The sequence below is a fragment of the Coregonus lavaretus genome (genome assembly GCF_964263955.1).
Source record: "Coregonus lavaretus genome assembly, chromosome: 24".
In the NCBI taxonomy this organism is placed as follows: Eukaryota; Metazoa; Chordata; class Actinopteri; order Salmoniformes; family Salmonidae; genus Coregonus; species Coregonus lavaretus.
In genome coordinates this window covers 1,726,748-1,751,112 of record NC_140011.1, presented here as the reverse complement: position 1 = coordinate 1,751,112, position 24,365 = coordinate 1,726,748, and the positions used below count along the sequence as shown (strand labels likewise).

The window sequence follows — 24,365 nt, the reverse complement described above, 5'->3', positions numbered from 1 at the left end:
GGAGATGGGACAGGTCCCGAGACAGGATCAGGCACAGGACAGGAAGCCGAGCGGGCAGGACGGTTAGGGACCCCTCTGGGGCGGCCCCTACGGATTGCAGGTTGATCAGGATGCCGTTGGTGGAAAGCGGTGATGAGAGTCCTATCCACAATCCGACTAGCTGGCACCCAGGTCCTTTCCTCAGGTCCATAGCCCTCCCAGTCAATGAGGTACTGGAGACACCTACCCCTCCGTCTGGACCGAAGCAGGCGGCGGACGGTGTAAACCAGACCACCATCGACGAGCCGTGGAGGAGGAGGACAAGGCGCAGCAGGGACCAGCGGACTCTCATGGATGGGCTTAATCTTAGACACATGGAAAGTGGGGTGCACCCTCAGGGAATTAGGCAGTTGGAGCCGGACAGCAGTTGGGCTAATCACTCTTATGATAGGGAATGGGCCAATGAACCGAGGTGCCAGCTTCTGCGACTCCACCCTGAGTGGCAGGTTCTTCGCTGACAACCACACCCTTTGACCAACATGGTAGGTGGGAGCAGGAATTCTCCGACGGTTGGCCCCGGTAGTGTAGCTGGCAACGGATCTGAGGAGTGTGGCTCGGGCTTGTGACCAGGTGCGGCGACATCGACGGGCAAAAGCAAGTGCAGATGGGCAAGTAACCTCCTCTTCCTGGCTGGCAAATAGAGGAGGCTGGTATCCATAAACACATTGGAAAGGGGACATACCGATGGCAGAGCAGGTCAGAGAATTGTGTGCGTACTCCACCCATGTCAATTGCTGCGACCAGGAGTGGGGGTTGCGTGAAGTCATGCATCGCAGTGCCTTCTCGAGCTCCTGATTAGCCCGCTCTGACTGCCCATTGGATTGGGGATGGAATCCGGAAGTCAGACTGACTGTGGCTCCCAGCAGGTGACAGAACTCCTTCCAAAAAGCGGAGGAGAATTGTGGACCACGGTCAGAAACTACATCCTTTGGCAGTCCGTGGATCCGGAAGACGTGTTCCAGGACCACCTGGGCGGTCTCCTTGGCGGTTGGGAGCTTGGGGAGGGGAATGAAGTGTGCCATCTTGCTGAAACGGTCAACTATGGTGAGAATGACGGTCATGCCACTTGAAGGGGGCAGCCCCGTGACAAAGTCAAGGGCGATGTGAGACCAGGGACGTCTGGGCACAGGCAGGGGCTGCAGCAATCCGGCTGGGGGCTGGCAGGACGACTTGTGTTGGTTGCAGATGGGGCAGGCTTGGACGAATTCCCGTACATCCTTTCTCAGAGAGGGCCACCAGAACCTCTGGGCGAGCAGGTTGTAAGTGCGGGTGGAGCCAGGGTGACAAGCTAGGCGGGAGTCATGTCCCCACTGAACGACCTGGGACCTCAGGTCTTCGGGGACAAAAAGGCGGTCAGCTGGGCAAGTGCTGGGACCTGGCTGGTTACGGAGAGCCTCCAGCACCTGTTCCTCAACAGCCCAGGTCAGAGCTGCAACGATGCAGGGACTTGGCAGAATCGACACAGGGTCCTTGGAGGGGGTGTCATCCTTCTGGAATTGACGGGAGAGGGCGTCTGGCTTGGTGTTGCGTGATCCAGGCCGGTATGACAGAGTGAAATTAAACCTGGTGAAGAACAGGGCCCAGCGGGACTGCCTGGAGTTCAACCGTTTGGCCGTGCGGATGTACTCCAAGTTCTTATGATCGGTCCAAACGAGAAATGGAATGGTGGACCCCTCCAGCCAGTGACGCCACTCCTCCAAGGCAAGCTTCACAGCCAGCAGCTCACGGTTCCCTATGTCGTAATTGCACTCAGAGGGGGACAACCGACGTGAGAAAAAGGCACAGGGATGGAGCTTCCTATCCTCCGCAGCCCACTGAGAAATCACAGCACCAACTCCCACATCCGAGGCGTCCACCTCCACAATGAATTGCCGGTCCACATCAGGCATCTGGAGGATGGGAGCGGAGGTGAACCTCACCTTGAGGGTACTGAAGGCTTTGTCGGCTGCTGGGGTCCAGGTGAAGGGTTGCTTGGTGCTGGTTAGAGCAGTGAGAGGGGCAGCAACAGTACTGTAGTTCCGGATAAACTTTCTGTAGAAGTTAGCAAACCCCAGAAACTGTTGCAGCTTCTTTCTGTTCTCCGGAACTGGCCATGAAGTGACTGCTGATACTTTGGCAGGATCCATTTGGATACTTCCCTCTGCCACTATGTACCCCAGGAAGGCCACTGTCTTGACGTGAAACTCACATTTCTCTGCCTTGGCGTAGAGGGAATTCTCCAGAAGACGATGAAGGACTTGCTGGACATGGCGGGTGTGTTCAGACAGGTTTCTGGAGTAGATTAAGATGTCATCCAGGTAAACGAAGACAAACTTGTTTAACATGTCCCGCAGTACATCATTCACTAGAGCCTGGAACACAGCAGGAGCATTGGTGAGGCCAAAAGGCATAACCAGATACTCGTAGTGGCCTGTTGGTGTATTGAATGCGGTTTTCCATTCATCTCCCTCCCGGATCCGCACTAGGTGGTAAGCGTTTCTGAGATCCAACTTGGTAAAAACAGTGGCTCCCTGGAGCAACTCAAAAGCAGAGGTGAGCAGAGGCAGAGGGTAACGGTTTTTCACTGTGATGTCGTTGAGTCCCCTGTAGTCGATGCAGGGGCGAAGAGATCCGTCCTTCTTCCCCACAAAGAAGAAGCCAGCACCAGCAGGAGATGAAGATGAACGGATTAATCCTGCGGACAGAGAGCCATTGATGTAGTCCTCCATGGACTTTCTTTCAGGAGCAGACAACGAATAAAGACGACCCTTTGGAGGGGCTGTTCCAGGGAGGAGGTCGATGGCACAGTCGTACGGTCGGTGAGGGGGCAGAGATGTGGCTCTTGCTTTGTTAAACACCTCTCTGAGACCATGGTAGCATTCTGGGACATTGGAGAGGTCAGGAGCGGAGTTAGTAGGTACTGGCCGAGGGGGTAGTGCGGCAGCAAGCAGGCAGGTTCGGTGGCAGTCCTCTCCCCACTCCCTGATCACCCCGGTCACCCAGTCGAGCTGAGGGTTGTGCCGGCGGAGCCATGGGTAACCCAGGATGAGGGGTTGGCCTGGAGAGGGGAGCAGGTGAAACTGGATAGTTTCTTGATGGTTTCCGGACAGACCCATCGAGACCGGGGCCGTGACATGAGTGACCGATCCGAGTAAGTGTCCGTCCAGTGCCCGGGCAGGAATAGGAGGTGTTAAACGGAGGTTCTCCAGTCCCAGTTGGCGTGCCAGCTTGATGTCCATTATGTTGGCTTCGGCGCCAGAATCCACCAGAGCAGCCAGGGTGTGAGTTGAGTCAGAGAGGCGGAGGTGAACTTGCAGCAGGGGTTTGCGGTCGGAGGACTGGATGGTCATTGAACTCAACCGGACTCCCCCTATGCCCGGTGAGCTTCGGCCCTTTAAAGGGCAGGTTACCACACGATGTCCATCACCTCCACAATAGAGGCAGAGGTTTGAGGTGAAGCGGCGCTGGCGCTCTGCAGGAGTGAGAGAGGCTCGCCCAATCTCCATAGGCTCAGACTGATCAAGCTGACCTGGGTGAGTGGCAGTAGATGACAGGAGCCCAGTCGGATCTCTCCGAATGCCGGTAGTAGGTGGACCTTGGCGCCCCCTCTCACGACGACGGGTCTGTATCCTTCTGTCGATCCTGACAGTCAGTGCGATGGCTTCATCAAGAGTGGAAGGCAGTTCATGGGAGACCAACTCGTCCTTGATATAGTCAGCCAAACTATGGAAGAACGCGTCCACCAACGATGGTGTGTTCCAAGAACTTCGTCTAGCCAGGGTTCGGAAGTCGATGGAATGGTCTGCGACTGTACGTCTGCCTTGTCGAATACTGAACAGTTCACGAGACGCCTCTGCGGTTGGTGAATCCAGGTCAAACACCTTCAGCATCTCCTCAGCAAACAGGTCGAAGGTTGCACATGCGGGGGTTTGACGTTCGAACTCTGCTGTTCCCCAGAGTCGAGCTCGGCCCGTCAGGTGAGTGATGGCATACCCAACTTTAGCCCCCTCCGTGGCGAAGGTCCTTGGCTGCAAGGAGAACTGAAGTCGGCAGCTAGTCAGGAATGGCCGGACCTGGGTTGAGTCGCCGTTGAACCGCTCGGGGTTTCCAATCTTGGGTTCCGGAGCAGCGGCTGCAATGACCGGGGCAGGTAACTCGGGGGCAGGGCTGGTGGGCAGACTGGCTGGGGTAAGGTTGGTGAGGAGTTGAATGATCATGGCGAGTTGTTGTTGCTGCTGCTGGAACTGCTGCTCATGCTCATCGGTTTCCATGTCGGGGAAAGTGTGCGCTGAGTCCATAATGGTCAGATCGTACTGTCACGGTTCAGACAGACGACCAGAGGACCACAATTGCGTCACACCAGAAAGTTTATTAAAACTTAAGGGAAAAGGGAAGTAGGGAGTGAATGAAGGCTCCAGGGGTAACAGGGATCCCGTCCAATGTGCTGGGTCTGTGCCCCCCCCAGTGGCAGCGATGCGTCCTATGAAGCCGGTGGTGGGTGGTCCAGAAGTCCTGGGGGGGGGAGACACAGACACAACAGGGCGGAATGAAACAAGGCAGCAGTACAGTTCAAGGGAAATCCAAAATACGTAGTAGCAAGGCAGAAGGCTGGTCAGAGTTACCGGGAATGAAGAGTAGTCAGGAGTCGTTATGGCAGAAGCAGGTCTGGATCTCCTGGGGCAGAAGAGCATCCAACAATCAGGCAGGTCCGGGGTCACAAAACCAGGGTGAGCCAGAAGCGCGAGCAAACAGGTTCCGGGTGTGAGCTTTGCAGACGATCTGACACCGGAGAGCTGAAAGACAGGGCCTTAAATACTGGGAGAGGTAGTGGGTAATGCAGCGCAGCTGGCAGAGTAATTAGAGCAGAGCAGAGCAGGGACAGGTGGAGCTAGTTAGGCTGAGTAGAGAGAGTGGTGAGCAGAGTGGAAGAAAATAAAGGTGGTAACCCGGTGGAGTGAGAGGCTCATGACAAATTGGGACACTTAACGATCATGTGCCATGGTGAAACAACTTTGATGGGCTTCAACTCCAGCGCCACAGTATTCGCCCTCTCAAATTTCTGGCAGGCTAGACAGGGTACTGACCTTTAAGCTAAAAGTGACAAATTGAAACATTGTGTGCTCTCTGATATGACATTCACTGAAATCATAATAATTTCAGATATAATGGAATGTGATTGGTAAACAAAAGGTTATTTCACTTGCCCAGCTGTCCACCTCCTTGACAATTCCCTGTCAGAAGAAGCGTAGGTTGATTTTGACAATCATGCGCTTTACTCCGAAATGGCCAGCATGCATCTCGGTCAGCACGGCCTCCTCCTCCTCCGTAGTGAAAATCACCTTCCTGTGTGGCTGGCCATCCTTCCCCCGTAGGTACATGTGAGTGTCTAACAAGTTGGAAGAGAAGAATTGTTGAAATACTCTAGCCTAAGTACATTTGCACTGCTGTCTTTATCTCTCTGTTTCTCTCTCCATCTCTCTGTCTGTCTTCCTCTCTTCCCACCTCTCTCACTTTCATCCTTTCTGTCTGACTCCCCCCCCCCCCCCCCTCCCCCCTCCCCCCTCTAAATCCTGCATTATGTGGTGATTGATCACACTATTTATAGGGCCAAAATGGGCCTGTTTCTGCACATCAGGCATGCTATCAAAATGGCACATCTATTGCTGCTTGACGACATTGCCGAGCGTGCTCTGAGAAGTGAACGCATCTTTGAGGATCACGTTGATTTATTTGCAGAGACTGACGAGTACTTGATCGGACGGTTTAGGCTTCCAATACACGTTTTAATGGAGCTGTGTGATACTTTGGAGCCAGCGCTGCGAAGCCATACCCAACGGTCCAATCCCGTACCACCTCATGTGCAGGTACTCTCCACCTTGGGATTTTTAGCCACTGGGACATATCAGCGGGAGTTAGCAGACCGGGTGGGCATATCACAGCCATCCATCAGCCGCGCTCTCCCACGAGTTGTGGATGGAATAAATCAACTGGCCACACAATATATTTTCTTCCCCTACACAGCGCAACAACAGCTGCCGGTCAAGAGAGGGTTCTACTCTATTGCGGGTCTGCACAACGTAATCGGGGCAATAGACTGCACTCACGTGCGCATTAAGGCACCCTCACCAGACCCATTCCCATACCTCAACCGCAAGCAATATCACTCAATCAATGTACAAGTCATCTGCGACTTCGACAACCATCTCTTGAACGGGGTCTCCCGCTTCCCAGGAGGTGCACATGACTCTTATATTTTGCAGAACAGTTCTGTGGGAATGTGCCTGGAACAAGGAGCTGCTGGAGCCGCATGGCTCATTGGTAAGCATCGTTCAGTAATTTCAAATTCCAATTGTTGGTTTCAAAAAATGGGTTTCTTCATTAATGACTTGTTTCATTAGGAGATCGGGGGTATGCCCTTGCGCCCTGGCTACTGACGCCACTAACAAACCCTCAGACGCACCAAGAGGCCTCTTATAACCAGAGGCACGCACGCACCCGTTCCACCATTGAGCGAACCATTGGTATTCTGAAGGGACGCTGGATGTGTTTGAACACAGCAGGTGGTAAGCTGCTTTACAAGCCAGAGAAGGGGAGTAGGACTACTTGTTTTATTCAGGTTTTAAAAAAAAATTGTAGAATAATCTAATTCCAACAATTCATTTTATTTAGTTTTTCTAGCTTTTGATCATCTTTACACCGTTTTTAGGTTTGCAGAATAATCATGGCCTGTTGTGTTACACAACATCGCTATAAAGCGTGGTGTTCCACTTCCACTTCAGCCACCACACCAGGATGTGCATCCTGACCCATTGCTGGGACCAGACAACCGACTTGGCGTGGAAGTCAGACAATAAATAATGTCTCGTTTTTTATTTGTTTTGTCCTTTAAATAAAACACATTAAATGACATAGGTTTCATTGCGCGTTCTTTATATTTTTAAATGTGTGTTTATGTCTTTGAGTTTCTGATATTGTGGCCAGAGTAGAAGCGATTTCACAGAGACTTTGCGCAATCCGCTCCTGGTTATCCAAGACTGCATCAGAGATGACGTGCAGTTGGACGGGACCTGGGGGCACGTACAGAGGCAGGCCTACTGCAGGAAGGCGGAATGGTGTCAGGTTCCTCTTCACAGAGGGGTTGCCTGGTTTGGAGATCAGTAAATAACAAAAACGATACTGAAAGTAACAGTCAGTGCACTGATTTTTTAAATTTTTTTGATTTTTCAGTTTGTTCAATAGGCCTACTGCAAAAGCAATAGGATTTCAAACTGAATAAACTAGGAATTCACCAGGTTTGACAAACTGGTGTAAAATTCCTTTCCAATGGTTTCACCATTGCGTTCAGTTACGTTATGGCATGAAATTGTATAAATTCAGAAATACTTGCTTACCGTCTGATTCACTGGTGGGAGATGGCCTTGGAGGATATGAAGCTGTTGATATAGGGCCCTGGTCAGTGTCCAGTTGCTCCGCTGATGGCACACCTGAAAGTGCTGTCTCACCAATAATGGCCCCGATGCGCTGGTCAATCTCAGATAACTCTGGGCATGCATGCCCCCTCCAGTGGTCAACATGTCTCTTATGTTTGGCAATGGATTTTTTGGTCTCTGATTTTAAGTCAAACCATTTATTTTTTACATCTTCAATTGAGCGACATTATCCGAAACAGAGTTCACGGAATCCGTGATCTCCTTCTATGCCTCCGTTTTGTTGGTGGCTTTAAAACCACTGGAAACACTACTACATATTATGCCTCGTTTGGCATTTACCTGTTGCAGTAGAATTTCTATTTCAGAATGACTGAAGTTCCTTTTTCGTTTGGTGATCGGTGGACCACCACCGTCTGTGCGTCTTTTGGACATTCTCCAACTTTTCTTGCACACGGCCCTGAAGTGTCATGTCCTAATATGGGAATTTGCGGGGCGTTTTCTTATGATAATTAGGAACAACTGGCACACGCTTTCAATTACGAAGACGTGGGATTCATCAATCCTAAGAACACAGGTGCGAACAATTCTGTTGTTTAAGAACATGTCATGAATCCGACGTAGACTTTTCTTAGGGAGTTTATTAAGAACAAAGTTTAGAAAATTCTTAGGTAGATATTGATGAATGAGGCCCACTGTTTTTTACTGCTGATCACTAATGACTTCACTTTTATAACATCCACTATGACATCAACCCCGCAAATCAGTATTTGTTTGATAGGCGGAATAATAACAGATTTCCTCAGCTGTACAAAAATACATGAAACAAAAGTTCTATAGCATAATAAGTAACCATGAATGGCCTTTCAACTCTGTGGTCCTCTGTAGCTCAGCTGGTAGAGCACGGCGCTTGTAACGCCAATGTAGTGGGTTCGATCCCCGGGACCACCCATACACAAAAAAATGTATGCACGCATGACTGTAAGTCGCTTTGGATAAAAGCGTCTGCTAAATGGCATATTATATATATTATTATAACTCCTACACAAGTGCCATCTTTATTGCCGGTCGGTCTGTTATATTTGTTTACATGTTTTTTAGACGTTGTGAACAAACCATGACCAGCCTGAAGTCTCTTTCTCGAATGCATTTGATCCCATTCTATTCTGAACATGGGTTCAAATTGTATTTGTTTTCTTTTAAACGCTTTAGATACTCTTGATTGAGCTTGCCTGGGGCAATGGAAACAAATTGAATAGTCCCAAAAGTGCAAACCCCACCCATCTGGCACCCCAGACAGGCTCAATCAAACCCTTATTATAAGATTGTTGTTATCTCTTGAGTAATCTGTATTCATTTGATGTGAATCCACGTTTTTCATGGAAGTAGCGATGTGCAGCCACTGAAATCGGACCTTACTTTCCCCTTGTTTTCTCTCTCCCCCTCATCCCTCCCTTCTCTTTCCTTGCTCCTCCTTATCCCTTTCCCCAGCCCACTGTGCGGAGAAGTGTGTTCACGGCCGTTGCTTGGCCCCCAGCACCTGCCAGTGTGAGCCCGGCTGGGGGGGCCCCGACTGCTCCAGTGGTAAGACTCTACAGCTGTGCCTGTCTGTCTATCTGTCTGTCCACCTCGGCTTGCCTACATACAGAGAGAGATTGAGAGTAACACACACACACAGGCGCACACACACACATACACATTAACAGGCATTTTATCTCTCAGCTCGCCCACTCGTCTCTCAGCTCACCCACAGTGTGACTATAGACCCTTGCTGCCAATAAACACTTCCTCCCTTATCTCTCTCTCTCACACACACACACGCACCCCCACCCCCCCAACCCCACCCCCCCTAACCTGTACTATATCTAAAATAAACATGTATTTTAGATATGGTACAGATTACTGCTAAGCTATTGCAGAGGGAACTACATTTTTACATTTGGCCTTTATTATTTTAATGTTATGTTTTGTCAGGATTTTGAATTATTTAGACAGTATGACAATGATAGCATGACACAGCCACAGTGAGGGGTCCTACTGGCCGTTGGTCTGCGCCTGGAGGCCACACGCTCTGTGATTGCTGTAACTAATCTGTATTGACTGTGATGCTCACCGATCAATATGAGTCTATCTCAGGATAGCCCCTCAGGCCCACCGCCCACCCCTGGTGTGTGTGTTAACATTGCTGCATCTGATTGACTGAAAGTCTGTTGTCATCCAGACAGTTTGTTTTGTTTATATGGTGGACATGGGAGAGACTGATGAGGAATGTTCACAGTTATTTGTTGCGCTGTGAGAAAACAAGAACATCTTTATTTGGAACGCTGTATATTTTGTTTTGGTGTGTTACAGGCTACACACACTAAGCAGGCGGTGTCAGGAGAAAAATCCTACATTAAATCTAAGTTCTCTCTCTCCCTCCCTCCTTCCATCCCTCCCTCCCTTTTTCCATCCCTCCATCCCTTGCTCTTGGTATGGGGCAAGGTCTGGGGCCAACTCTCAACACCTGGCAGGTCAAATTACTGGGCAATGTTTTTTTCTCTGTAACTGACACTTTTTTCAAGAGGGGTGCTCTCTGTCTCAGAGGCTCTCTGGATAATATTTTGATTGGGTTGTAAACATGAGTATCAAGGCTCAGGATAAGACCCAGATGCAGTCAGTTTGAAATGGCAAAAGTTTATTTACAAAAACAGGGGGCAGGAAAATGACAGGTCAAGGGCAGGCAGAGGTCAGTAATCCAGAACAGTGTCACAAGGTACAGAACGGCAGGCAGGCTCAGGGTCAGGGCAGACACAATGGTAAAAACTGGAATACAGGGACTAGAGGTGTCACGGTTTCGGCCGAGGCTGCTCCTCCTCCTGGTTCGGGCAGGCTTCGGCGGTCGTCGTCCCCGGAGTACTAGCTGCCACCGATCTATGTTTCATGTTCGTTTGGTTTGGTCTTTATGTTGTACACCTGTGTCTAGTTAGTCCTTGTTAGTGTTCTATTTAGTTCTCGTTGTGTGTGTCTGTGTTTGTGTGTGATTGCGCTTCTGTTACGTGTTGGAGCTACTATTTCCCTCCAGTGTTTGGAGTGGTTACTTTGCACATGTTTTGTGCGCCGTTTATTTTGTCGCCTGTGTGCGCCTTGTGCTTTTGTTTGTGTGAATTTTGCACTAAAGCCTTTGGACTGAGCCTCTGCGTCCTGCGCCTGATTCATACACCACACCCACCTTCAGCACACCATGACAGAATCACACACCACAATGGAATCAGCAGGATCGGCAGAGACGCCTGTGTCGCTCGAGGAGCATATCCGTGGACAAGATGGCCAGATTCGACAACTGGAGACCGCTCTACAGGAGGTAATCTACACCTTGCACCGATGGGAGGCCAGCCGGGTACCCACACCTCCACCTACCCTGCCCACCCCATCGGTCGGTCCACCAGTCCTAGGTTCGGAACCCAGGGGGATTCGGCTCTCGCTCCCGAGGGCGTATGACGGAACAGCTGCCGGGTGTCAGGGGTTCCTCCTGCAGGTGGAGCTCTACCTGGCCACTGTACACCCGGTGCCCTCGGGACACGAGAGCGTTTCCGCCCTCATCTCCTGTCTCACGGGCAAGGCGTTGGAGTGGGCTAACGCCGAGTGGAGGAGAATGGACGCCAACACCATGACCTACGCAGAGTTCTCCCGCCGCTTCAAGGCCGTGTTCGACCATCCACCTGAGGGCAAAGCGGCGGGGGAGCGTCTAGTCCATTTGAGACAGGGGAGGAGGAGGAGCGCGCAGGCGTTCGCTCTAGAGTACCGGACTCTAGCGGCTGATGCAGGGTGGAATGAACGGGCTCTCATCAACCATTTTCGATGTAACCTACGAGAGGACGTTCAACGTGAGTTGGCCTGCAGGGATACCCATCTTACCTTCGACCAGTTGGTCGATATGTCCATCCGTCTGGACACCCTGCTGGCCACCCGTGGACGTCCCGAGGGGAGTCCGTCCATTCCGCCCTCCGGCGCCTCCGAGCCGAGCCCTATGGAGCTCGGGGGTGCCGGCGCTAGAGAACGGAGTAGGAGGAGCCCGAGGGGGCCTGTCTCCTGCACCAAGTGCGGTCGTGGAGGGCACACTGCGGCCAGGTGCTGGGGAGGGTTCTCCGGGGGAGAAGACAACAGGCCACGCACTGGGGGGGGCCTCCCAGGTGAGTAGACGTCCAACTTACCCAGAGCTTTCTGTTGCGCACTTTTGTATACCTGTGTGTTTTCCACAGGTTGCACCTCATTCCCAGCATAAGGCGCTCGTAGATTCAGGCGCAGCTGGGAATTTTGTTGATCGGAAGTTTTGTTTTGAGTTAGGGATCCCTCTCCTACCTGTTGACAAACCTTTTCCCGTTCATGCCTTAGATAGCCGTCCGTTGGGGTCGGGGTTGATCAGGGAGATCACAGCGCCACTTCGGATGTGTGCGCAGGGGGGTCATGAGGAGACTATACAGCTGTATCTGATCGACTCTCCTGCGTACCCAGTGGTGCTGGGGATTCCCTGGTTAAGCACCCACAACCCTGCTATTTCGTGGCAACAGAGGGCTCTCGATGGGTGGTCTGCTCAGTGCGAGGGGCGATGTCTGGGTGTTTCCGTGGGGGCGACTTCGGTGGAGAGTCCAAACCAAGTGCCCGCACTGCACATTCCGCCTGAATATGGGGATTTAGCTCTCGTGTTTAGCAAAACTAGGGCGACGCAGTTGCCTCCTCATAGACAGGGGGATTGTGCGATTGATCTCCAGGCAGGAGCAGCGCTCCCACGGAGCCATGTGTATCCTTTGTCTCAAGAGGAGAGAAAAGCTATGGAGACTTACATAGCCGAATCTTTGAGACAGGGATACATTCGGCCCTCCACTTCTCCCGCCTCCTCGAGCTTCTTTTTTGTGAAAAAGAAAGATGGAGGGTTGCGCCCGTGCATTGATTACCGTGGTCTCAATCAGATTACTGTGAAATACAGTTATCCACTCCCTCTGATTGCGACCATGACGGAGTCATTGCATGGAGCGCGGTTTTTCACAAAACGGGATCTCAGGAGCGTGTATAACTTGGTGCGCATTAGGGAGGGTGACGAATGGAAGACAGCGTTTAGTACCACGTCAGGTCATTTCGAATATCTCGTCATGCCATATGGGTTGATGAATGCTCCATCAGTCTTCCAATCCTTCGTAGATGAGATTTTCCGGGATATGCAGGGACAAGGGGTGGTCGTGTACATTGATGACATTCTGGTGTACTCGTCTACCCGAGCCGAGCATATAACCCTGGTGCGTCGTGTATTGAGGAGGCTGTTGGAACACGACCTATATGTCAAGGCAGAGAAATGTCTGTTTTTCCAGGAGTCGGTCTCCTTTTTGGGTTATCGGTTGTTCGCGTCAGGGGTGAGAATGGAGGTGGATCGTGTGTCCGCTGTGCGTAATTGGCAAACCCCAACTACTGTAAAAGAGGTGCAGCAGTTTTTGGGCTTTGCGAATTACTACCGGAGGTTTATCCGGGGTTTTGGACAGGTGGCAGCTCCCATCACGTCCCTTCTGAAGGGGGGTCCGGTGCGACTGCAGTGGTCGGCCGATGCGGACAGGGCCTTTAGGAGACTGAAGGACCTGTTTACGTCGGCTCCGGTGCTGGTGCATCCGGATCCCGCATTACCCTTTCAGGTTGAGGTAGACGCGTCTGAGGCTGGTATAGGGGCCGTTCTCTCTCAACGGTCCGGCACGCCACCTAAACTCCGCCCCTGTGCTTTTTACTCTAAGAAGCTCAGCCCGGCGGAGCGTAACTATGACGTTGGGGACAGGGAGCTGTTAGCTGTAGTTCAAGCCCTTAAGGTGTGGAGGCATTGGCTTGAGGGGGCTCAACACCCTTTCCTCATTTTGACTGACCATCGGAACCTGGAGTACATCCGGGCAGCGAGGAGACTGAACCCTCGCCAGGCTCGATGGAGTATGTTTCTCACCAGGTTCGTATTTAAAATCACGTACATCCCTGGGTCCCAGAATGGCAAGGCAGATGCGCTGTCCCGGCGGTATGACACGGAGGAGAGGTCCGTTGAGCCCACTCCCATACTACCGGAGTCTTTCCTTGTGGCACCGGTGGTGTGGGAGGTCGATTCCGAAATCGAGCGAGCGTTACGTACCGACCCCAGCCCTCCACAGTGTCCTGAGGGTCGGAAGTACGTTCCGCTCGAGATTCGGGATCGACTCATTTACTGGGCCCACACGTCACCCTCCTCTGGACATCCGGGTATCGGCCGGACAGTGCATTGCCTTAGCACTAAATACTGGTGGCCCACTTTGGCTAGGGATGTGAGGGTTTATGTCTCCTCCTGCTCGGTGTGCGCCCAGTGTAAGGCACCCCGACATCTGCCCAGGGGTAAGTTACAGCCCCTACCTCTTCCACAACGACCATGGTCCCACCTCTCGGTGGATTTTGTAACAGACCTTCCCCTCTCTCAGGGGAATACCACCATCCTGGTCGTTGTGGACCGGTTCTCTAAGGCCTGTCGTCTTCTCCCTATGTCGGGTCTTCCTACTGCCCTACAGACTGCTGAGGCCCTATTTACCCACGTCTTCCGGCATTACGGGGTCCCCGAGGATATAGTGTCTGATCGAGGCCCCCAGTTTACCTCCCGGGTGTGGAGAGCGTTTATGGAGCGTTTGGGGGTCTCGGTTAGCCTTACCTCGGGGTACCACCCGGAGAGTAACGGGCAGGTAGAACGTGTCAACCAGGATGTGGGTAGGTTTCTGAGGTCGTATTGCCAGGACCGGCCTGAGGAGTGGGCGCGTTACATTCCCTGGGCCGAGATGGCCCAGAATTCTCTCCGCCACTCCTCTACCAACCTAACCCCTTTCCAATGTGTATTAGGTTACCAGCCGGTTCTGGCACCGTGGCAGCAGAGCCAGATCGAGGCCCCTGCGGTGGATGATTGGATGAGGCGCTCGGAAGAGACGTGGAACGCTGCCCACGTCCACCTGCAGCGGGCCGTCCGTCGTCACAAGGCGAGCGCCGATCTCCACCGCAGTGAGGGGCCGGTGTACGCACCCGGAGATCGAGTCTGGCTCTCTACCAGAAACCTACCCCTCCGCCTGCCCTGCCGGAAGCTGGGTCAGCGGTTTGTGGGGCCCTTTAAAGTCCTGAGAAGATTGAACGAGGTGTGTTATAAGTTACATCTACCTGTTGAATATAAGAATATTAACCCCTCGTTCCATGTGTCTCTTCTCAGGCCGGTGGTAGCTGGTCCACTCCAGGACAATGAGATAGGAGAGACTCCTCCGCCCCCATTGGACATCGAGGGGGCTCCGGCGTACACCGTTCGGTCCATCTTGGACTCCAGACGCCGGATGGGGGGTCTCCAGTATCTCGTGGAGTGGGAGGGGTACGGCCCGGAGGAGCGGTGCTGGGTGCCGCGGAGGGACATCCTAGACCCATCTCTCCTGTCGGAGTTCCACCGGGACCATCCCGCGCGCCCTGCTCCGCGTCCTCCTGGTCGTCCCCGAGGCCGGGGTCGGCGCACGGCTGGGGCCGCGCGTCAAGGGGGGGATACTGTCACGGTTTCGGCCGAGGCTGCTCCTCCTCCTGGTTCGGGCAGGCTTCGGCGGTCGTCGTCCCCGGAGTACTAGCTGCCACCGATCTATGTTTCATGTTCGTTTGGTTTGGTCTTTATGTTGTACACCTGTGTCTAGTTAGTCCTCGTTAGTGTTCTATTTAGTTCTCGTTGTGTGTGTCTGTGTTTGTGTGTGATTGCGCTTCTGTTACGTGTTGGAGCTACTATTTCCCTCCAGTGTTTGGAGTGGTTACTTTGCACATGTTTTGTGCGCCGTTTATTTTGTCGCCTGTGTGCGCCTTGTATTCACCTTCAGGCTTATTGTGCTTTTGTTTGTGTGAATTTTGCACTAAAGCCTTTGGACTGAGCCTCTGCGTCCTGCGCCTGATTCATACACCACACCCACCTTCAGCACACCATGACAAGAGGAAAAACAGGAGTATGGGCAAAACGCTGGTAAGCTTGACGAGACAAGACGAACTGACAACAGACAAACAGAAAACACTGGAATAAATACACAGGGGATAATGGGGACAAATGGGATACATCTGGTGGGGGGTGGAGACATGCACAAGACAGGTGAAACCGATCAGGGTGTGACAATGAGTTTGTTTTTGACAGGATCATTTAGACTGATTTGCATAGGTACAGAAGCAATTTAGTGAAGTTATTAAAGAATAAAGAAGTTAATAAAGTCAGAGAGAGAGAGAGAGAGAGAGAGAGAGAAATATATAATATATCTGCTTTTATGCACACATGCAATACTGTGGAAATGTTGAGTAATCGTACAGATGTCATCTTTTAGTTGGGAATCCTCCGTATCCCTGTGAAGTAAATTACTATTCCCATGAACCTTCTAGGCTGACACGCTGTGCAGGGCTCTGCATGCCAGAGTGGGCGATCTTAGATGCATGGAAAAACCAACTCTCAACACCTGGCAGGTCAAATTACTGGGCAATGTTTTTTTCTCTGTAACTGACACTTTTTTTTCAAGAGGGGTGCTCTCTGTCTCTGAGAGGCTCTCTGGATAATGCTTTGATTGGGTTGTAAACATGAGTTTGTTTTTGACAGGATCATTTAGACTGATTTGCATAGGTATAGTAGCAATTTAGTGAAGTTAATAAAGAACAGTAAAAATAAGTAAAGTAAAGAGATTGATTATAGGAGTTCCTGCGTCAGGAGTTCCATCCATCGAATGGAAATAACATGGGTTATTGTCAATTTGAATAAAAATGTTAGATTAGGAGCCAAGTTGGTTTAGGCACGGACAAAGACAGGAACCTTCCCGCTAGCCATAATTTACTTTCTGGAGGACCGTGTTTTGAAATCAGTGGAATGCCCGGTGGAATTAGAGTATGATAGCTAAGGAGATGGAGAAAATTCTGGCATTTGATTGCAAATATGCAGACGGAGTCAAAAAGAGAACACACAGATGTCTGTTATATAAAACACGTCTCCGGATTACATCTTCAAACTAAGGGCAACCATGGCATCCGAGACAGAGAGGGAGAAGCGTCCATCCATGTATACGGGTGAGATAGTCTACATTTTCAAATATTACACATTTCTAATTTTGTCGGAAAGTCGTTTTCCTTTTAAGTTGAACCTGGTTGGTTAGCTACCTGCAGATTCATGCAGGGTAGTCACGTTATGAGTTATGGTTCATTGTTCAGCTAGCTAACTAGCTAGCTACATCTCTAAACAAAAGACTCCACTATGCAAGTAACCATTTCAATAGAATGTTCATGATGTCACTGCAATAACTGTCGATAGACGTAGCTGGTAAATTTGCTCTGGCTATCTACTCCGATTTCAGTCAGAGCGCTCTCGTCTGAGTGTGCCAGAGCGCAGAATAACTGACGAATTTACGAACGCTCAACACCCGTTGAATATGGCCGATGTCAGTAAACTTCCGACTTCAACTGTATGTCATACACTACAGTTGAGGAACAATGGGAAAGTTATTCTGCTTTGAAAGTTGATAAACTTGTAACCTCACTTTTGAGAAAATGGCTCTTGAATGTTTTGGTAAACCTACTGAAGACCTCTTCTTTGTCTACACCCATTCAGCATCGTTCACACCCTCTTAAGCCTTAGCCCCACCCATCTCTTTAAGGATTCACATGTGAGGCCATGTATTAAACAACCAAAGATTTCAAGACTAAAGGCGGGTTTATACTACGGGTGTGTTCGTACATTTAATCTGGAGTGCCAGAGTGTGCTCTGGGCATTCGTAAACTCAGAGCGTTGTCAGATTGTCCGTTCGTAAATTCAGAGCGTTTCACTCTTGGAGCGTTCAGAGCGCACACTGGATGCTCTGGCCTAGGAGGAGGGTTGATCCGAGCGTTCTGACCAAACAACAGGAGTCAAGCACCCAAGCTAACTGGCTAACTGGCTAACGTTGGCTAGCTTGCTAGCTACTTCCAGACACAAATGAGAGAACAGCTCACTCACCCATTTTACTCGCCCTAGCAGGGCTGGTTAGGCTGTTTTTATGTTTTGCCAACGTTTACTGACACTGGCCATATTCAACGGGTGTTGAGCGTCAAGTGCAAGAATGGCAACTTTAGAATCTTTGTCATGTTTGGAATACATGATATTCATCAGTCGCCTAACGTTGGAAAATGAGAATCTGCCTGGGATAAAACCAGTTTGGTCATGATGAATTATTGTTGAAATGCATTTATTTGTCTGTTTGCGAGTATTTTAGGAAACACCTTAAGGTCGTATCCGAGCAGGGCAATAGGACGATATGAAGATGGATCTTTTTAATCTTTATCTTTCTTTAATATTAGGAAGATATTGGGAGATATTGGCTGAGTATAAAGATTCCGGGTGTCTGCGCTGGAGGAGATGACTGCCAATTGTGCTATTTTGTGTGTTTTTTCGCATTGTTTGTAACTTATTTTGTACATCATATTTCTGCCACCGTCTCTTATGACCAAAAAGAGCTTCTGGATATCAGAACAGGACAAAAAAAAACGAGTCGGACACAAAGGATTTACTCGAGATACCCGACCAGGCCCAAATCCCTGTCATTTGCATGAAAAGATGACAGCGCTGTCATTTCTAAAAACGGCAGGATAATCGGAACTAACAACCCGACTCGGCATCCTGTGGTTTTTCGAACACCTTCTCTACTGTACCGTGGGTAAGAATCAGCCGAGCAGGGAAGAGGAGGCCGTGTCTGATTCCCGCCTCTCTGAGTATCTTCCTTGCTCTATCGAAGGCCTGGCGCTGCTTGGTTACCTCAGCAGTGTAGTCTGGGTATATGTTAACCCGAGCCCCGTTGAAGGACAGGGGGAATTGCTGGCAGGACAGGCGCATAATCTTTTCCTTCTCGGGGTTGTGGTGGATTTTGGCAATAATTACTCGGGGCCGCGTAGCGGAGAGCATGCCGATGTGGTGCACTCGGTCCACTTTTAGGCCTTGGGGGAAATTGTTGATCCCTAATAGTTTTGGTATGAGTTCTGCCACAAACTGAGTTGGTCTGCCATTCTCAATTGTTTCTTCCAAGCCTGTGATTTTGATATTAAAACGCCTTGAACGTCCCTCGAGGTTCATAGCTTTGTTTGCTGTTAGTAGCTCTTCATACTGTCCCTCGAGGGTGGTGATGTGTGTCTTGTGGTCACCTGTGTTTCCTTCCAGGTCAATAATGCGGGTTGTGTGGTCAGCAAGGGAGGTTTGCACTGATTATAAGGATGAGTCCAGATGATTAAATCGAGTGTTCATGTCCTCTTCAATTTTCTTGATAGCTGCTAATATGATAGTCGGTGAAGGCTCCGAGTCAGGGTTAGCCATGCTAGCCATTACGGCCAGGCTAACGCAAGCATCGCCATCCTCGTCTTGTGCTGTGGTGGGTTCAGACACGGCGGTATGGACTTTGCAGTCTCTCTTGCCGGTTGTTTTTAGATTATTTAGTTTCCCCTTGGCTGTGTTTCTCATAGGGTTGCTCATTGTAGCAGTTTGATCGGGCAAAATGTAAATCACATGTAAGCAGGGGTGAGGAGGAGGTAGTCAGAGAAGCGTCTTCTCCATGAGGTGCTCACTAGCGCCCCCTCTTGACCCCCCCTTTTTTGACAGTGCTACTAATCACTGTTTATTATCTATGCTATCTATTATCTATCACTTTACCCCTACATTTTACATATTTAGCAGATGCTCTTATCCAGAGAGACGTATAGTTAGTGAGTGCATACATATACATTTTTTATTTTTCATACTGGCCCCCCATGGGAATCGAACCCACAACCCTGGCATTGCAAGTGCCATGCTCTACCAACTGAGCTACACGGGGCTATTAACTAAATTACCTCGACTAACCTGTACCCCCACATTGACTCAGTACCAGTACCCTCTGTATATAGCCTTGTTATTATTATTTTATTGTGTTACTTAAATAAAAAAATATGTTTATTTAGTAAATATTTTCTTAACTCTTATTTTTCTTAAACTGCATTGTTGGTTAAGGGCTTGTACAGTGGCTTGCGAAAGTATTCACCCTCCTTGGCATTTTTCCTATTTTGTTGCCTTACAACCTGGAATTAAAATGGATTTTGGGGGGGTTTGTATCATTTCATTTTCACAACTCTGGTCCTCTGTAGCTCAGCTGGTAGAGCACGGCGCTTGTAACGCCAAGGTAGTGGGTTCGATCCCTGGGACCACCCATACACAAAAATGTATGCACGCATGACTGTAAGTCGCTTTGGATAAAAGAGTCTGCTAAATGGCATATTATTATTATTATTAATATTACACAACATGCCTACCACCTTGAAGATGCAAAATATGTTTTATTGTGAAACAAACAAGAAATAAGCTTGAGCGTGAACTTGAGCGTGCATAACTATTCACTCCCCCAAAGTCAATACTTTGTAGAGCCACCTATTGCAGCAATTACAGCTGCAAGTCTCTTGGGGTATGTCTCTATAAGCTTGGCACATCTAGCCACTGGGATTTTTGCCCATTCTTCAAGGCAAAACTGCTCCAGCTCCTTCAGGTTGGATGGGTTCCGCTGGTGTACAACAATCTTTAAGTCATACCACAGATTCTCAATTCGATTGAGGTCTGGGCTTTGACTAGGCCATTCCAAGACATTTAAATGTTTCCCCATAAACCACCCGAGTGTTGCTTTAGCAGTATGCTTAGGGTCATTGTGCTGCTGGAAGGTGAATCTCCGTCCCAGTCTCAAATCTCTGGAAGACTGAAACACTTGGGGGCCGATGTTTGTTTTGGTCAAGTGATCCTTTACTCAGTGTAGAAACAACGAAGCGCATGTTAATTTCGCCCCAATGTTTACGTTAGCTTTAGCTGAGGTGATCTGCCAGCACAGCTGCCTGTCAAAAACTTAAAACAGGTGTGCACCTAAAATAAATCCCAGTTATGTACAACTGGCAAAGAGAGATGATTGACCTCAACGTGAGGTAATAAATCAAAACAATAACTGATGGAATCAGCTTAAGGAACTGGATGTGGATGGCCAGTGTTTTCTGGCTGGATTTTGTGTGGTCTCTTAGCAGTAAACTAATTGTCTATGTATTTCAATCCCTCAATGACCAGGACATGACAGCATTTTTTCAGACAAACTCACATACTTATACACTAAATAGAACACTAATGTCAGCCCTTGTTGCCTTGTTGTTCAGCCCTTGTTGTAACTCTTTAAGTTTAAACCTTACATTCCCTCACTTATTTCTCCCTCAGCGTGTGACAGCAACCACTGGGGTCCTCATTGCAGTAACCATTGCCAGTGTCAGAACAGTGCACTGTGTAACCCCATCACAGGCGCCTGTATCTGCCAGCCTGGGTACAGGGGCTGGCGCTGTGAGGAGATCTGCGTGGCAAGCACCTATGGCAATGGATGTCAACAGAAGTGCCAGTGCCAGAATGGTGCCACGTGCAACCACGTGACCGGAGAGTGCAAGTGTTCGCCCGGATACCTCGGAGCTTTGTGAGTCAGCAGAGACACGCACACACGCACTCGGAAACACAAGAAAAAAAAAACTGTATGTACACAAATGTGCTAGTTGCTGACGAGGGTGGCTATGGTACTAAAGAAAAAAGGGACTTGAAAGGGATGTTCTTGTGAAAGACAGTGTTATTTCAATTTCTAAATACCACGGCCTCACACATTCATTTCTGACCCAGTCATGTTTTTAAGTCGATAAGGTTTGTTTTCCTGTTTTGCCTCTTTTCCTATAGTTGTGAAGACCTGTGCCTGCCAGGGAAGCATGGGCAGCAGTGTGAGGAGAGATGCCCCTGCCAGAACGGAGGAGTGTGTCACCATGTCACTGGAGAGTGCTCCTGTCCTGCTGGATGGATGGTAACACACACACACACACGTTAAAGACAAGTTAAAGACTGTCTGAGTACATTTTACCACACACACACACATTTGTATCAATACATGCTCTATTGATGTACTGTACATATAGTGAACATTTCTAATAAAATCAAATCAAATTGTATTGGTCACGTTCAAGTTTTTTAGCAGGGCAACACGGACTTTCAACTCCCTCCAAAGATTTTCTATGGGGTTGAGATCTGGAGACTGGCTAGGCCATTCCAGGACCTTGAAATGCTTCTTACGAAGCCACTACTTCGTTGCCCGGGCGGTGTGTTTGGGATCATTGTCATGCTGAAAGACCCAGCCACGTTTCATCTTCAATACCCTTGCTGATGGAAGGAGGTTTTCACTCAAAATCTCACGATACATGGCCCCATTCATTCTTTCCTTTACACGGATCAGTCGTCCTGGTCCCTTTGCAGAAAAACAGCCCCAAAGCATGATGTATCCACCCCCATGCTTCACAGTAGGTATGGTGTTCTTTGGATGCAACTCAGCATTCTTTGTCCTCCAAACACGACGAGTTGAGTTTTTACCAAAAAGTTATATTTTGGTTTCATCTGACCATATGCCATTCTCCCAATCCTCTTCTGGATCATCCAAATGCACTCTAGCAAACTTCAGACGGGCCTGGACATGTACTGGTTTAAGCAGGGGGACACGTCTGGCACTGCAGGATTTGAGTCCCTGGCGGCGTAGTTTGTTACTGATGGTAGGCTTTGTTACTTTGGTCCCAGCTCTCTGCAGGTCATTCACTAGGTCCCCCTGTGTGGTTCTGGGATTTTTGCTCACCGTTCTTGTGATCATTTTGACCCCACGGGGTGAGATCTTGCGTGGAGCCCCAGATCGAGGGAGATTATCAGTGGTCTTGTATGTCTTCCATTTCCTAATAATTGCTCCCACAGTTGATTTCTTCAAACCAAGCTGCTTACCTATTGCAGATTCAGTCTTCCCAGCCTGGTGCAGGTCTACAATTTTGTTTCTGGTGTCCTTTGACAGCTCTTTGGTCTTGGCCATAGTGGAGTTTGGAGTGTGACTGTTTGAGGTTGTGGACAGGTGTATTTTATACTGATAACAAGTTCAAACAGGTGCCATTAATACAGGTAACGAGTGGAGGACAGAGGAGCCTCTTAAAGAAGAAGTTACAGGTCTGTGAGAGCCAGAAATCTTGCTTGTTTGTAGGTGACCAAATACTTATTTTCCACCACAATTTGCAAATAAATTCATAAAAAATCCTACAATGTGATTTTCTGGAGAAAAAAAATCTCAATTTGTCTGTCATAGTTGACGTCTACCTATGATGAAAATTTCAGGCCTCTCTCATCTTTTTAAGTGGGAGAACTTGCACAATTGGTGGCTGACTAAATACTTTTTTCCCCCACTGTATGTCATGCAATAAAATGCAAATTAATTACTTAAAAATCATACAATGTGATTTTCTGGATTTTTGTTTTAGATTCCGTCTCTCACAGTTGAAGTGTAACTATGATAAAAATTACAGACCTCTACATGCTTTGTAAGTAGGAAAACTTGCAAAATCGGCAGTGTATCAAATACTTGTTCTCCCCACTGTATATAGGGCAGCAGCCTTTAAGGTGCAGGGTTGAGAAACCGGGTGGTAGCCGGCTAGTGATGGCTATATAACAGTCTGATGGCCTTGAGATAGAAGCTTTTTTTCATTCTCTCGGTCCCAGCTTTGATGCACCTGTACTGACCTCGCCTTCTGGATGATAGCGGGGTGAACAGGCAGTGGCTCGGGTGGTTGATGTCCTTGATGATCTTTTTGGCCTTCCTGTGACATCGGGTGCTGTATGTGTCTTGGAGGGCGGGTAGTTTGCCCCTGGTAATGCGTTCGGCAGACTGCACCACCCTCTGGCGAGCCCTGCGGTTGTGGGATACAGCCCGACAGGATGCTCTCAATTGTGCATCTGTAAAAGTTTTAGGGTTTTAGGTGATAAGCCACATTTCTTCAGTCTCCTGAGGTTGAAGAGGCTCTTTTGCGCCTTCTTCACCACACTGTCTGCGTGGGTGGACCATTTCAGTTTGTCGGTGATGTGTAAGCCAAGGAACTTGAAGCTTTCCACCTTCTCCACTGCGGTCCTGTCGATTTGGATAGGGGGGTGCACCCTCTGCTGTTTCCTGAAGTCCACGATCATCTCCTTTGTTTTGTTGATGTTGAGTGAGAGGTTATTTTCCTGGCACCACACTCCCAGAGCCCTCACCTCCTCCCTGTAGGCGGGCTCATCATTGTTGGTAATCAAGCCTACTACTGTTGTGTCGTCTGCAAACTTGATGATTGAGTTGGAGGCGTGCTTGGCCACGCAGTCATGGGTGAACAGGGAGTACAGGAGGGGGCTGAGCACGCACCCTTGTGGGGCCCCAGTGTTGAGGATCAGCGAAGTGGAGATGTTGTTTCCTACCTTCACCACCTGGGGGCGGCCCTCAGGAAGTCCAGGACCCAGTTGCACAGGGCGGGGTTCAGACCCAGAGCCACGAGCTTAATGATGAGCTTGGAGGGTACTATGGTGTTGAATGCTGAGCTATAGTCAATGAACAGCATTCTTACATAGGTATTCCTCTTGTCCAGATGGGATAGGGCAGTGTGATGGCGATTGCATCGTCTGTGTATCTATTGGGGCGGTAAGCAAATTGAAGTGGGTCTAGGGTGACAGGTAAGGTAGAGGTGATATGATCCTTGACTAGTCTCTCAAAGCACTTCATGATGACATATTTGAGTGCTACGGGGCGATAGTCATTTAGTTCAGTTACCTTTGCTTTCTTGGTTACAAGAACAATGGTGGCCATATTCCCAGCCACCTTGCCATGGTTGAATGCGGTGGTTCGCGCATTCAGATTTGTGCAAATGCTGCCGTCTATCCACGGTTTCTGGTTAGGGTAGATTTTAATAGTCACAGTGGGCACAACATCACCTATACACTTCCTGATAAACTCAGTCACCGTTTCAGTGTATATGTCTAAATTATTTTCGGAAGCTACCCGGAACATATCCCAGTCCACGTGATCAAAACAA

The 24,365-nt window shown here is 49.4% G+C and overlaps 1 protein-coding gene across 1 annotated transcript in view; it reads left to right on the top strand.

Annotated features, from left to right (window-relative positions):
• The window catches only part of LOC311099946 (multiple epidermal growth factor-like domains protein 10), a gene marked incomplete at both ends in the record, with an annotated part of 127,899 nt that overhangs the window by 28,716 nt on the left and 74,818 nt on the right, over nt 1-24,365 (top strand). Inside the window, 3 exons of the mRNA XM_084140665.1 lie at nt 8,937-9,029; nt 20,692-20,938; nt 21,190-21,310. Of these exons, the coding sequence (XP_083996791.1) occupies nt 8,937-9,029; nt 20,692-20,938; nt 21,190-21,310 (461 nt within the window). The remainder of the gene's footprint in view (nt 1-8,936; nt 9,030-20,691; nt 20,939-21,189; nt 21,311-24,365) is intronic.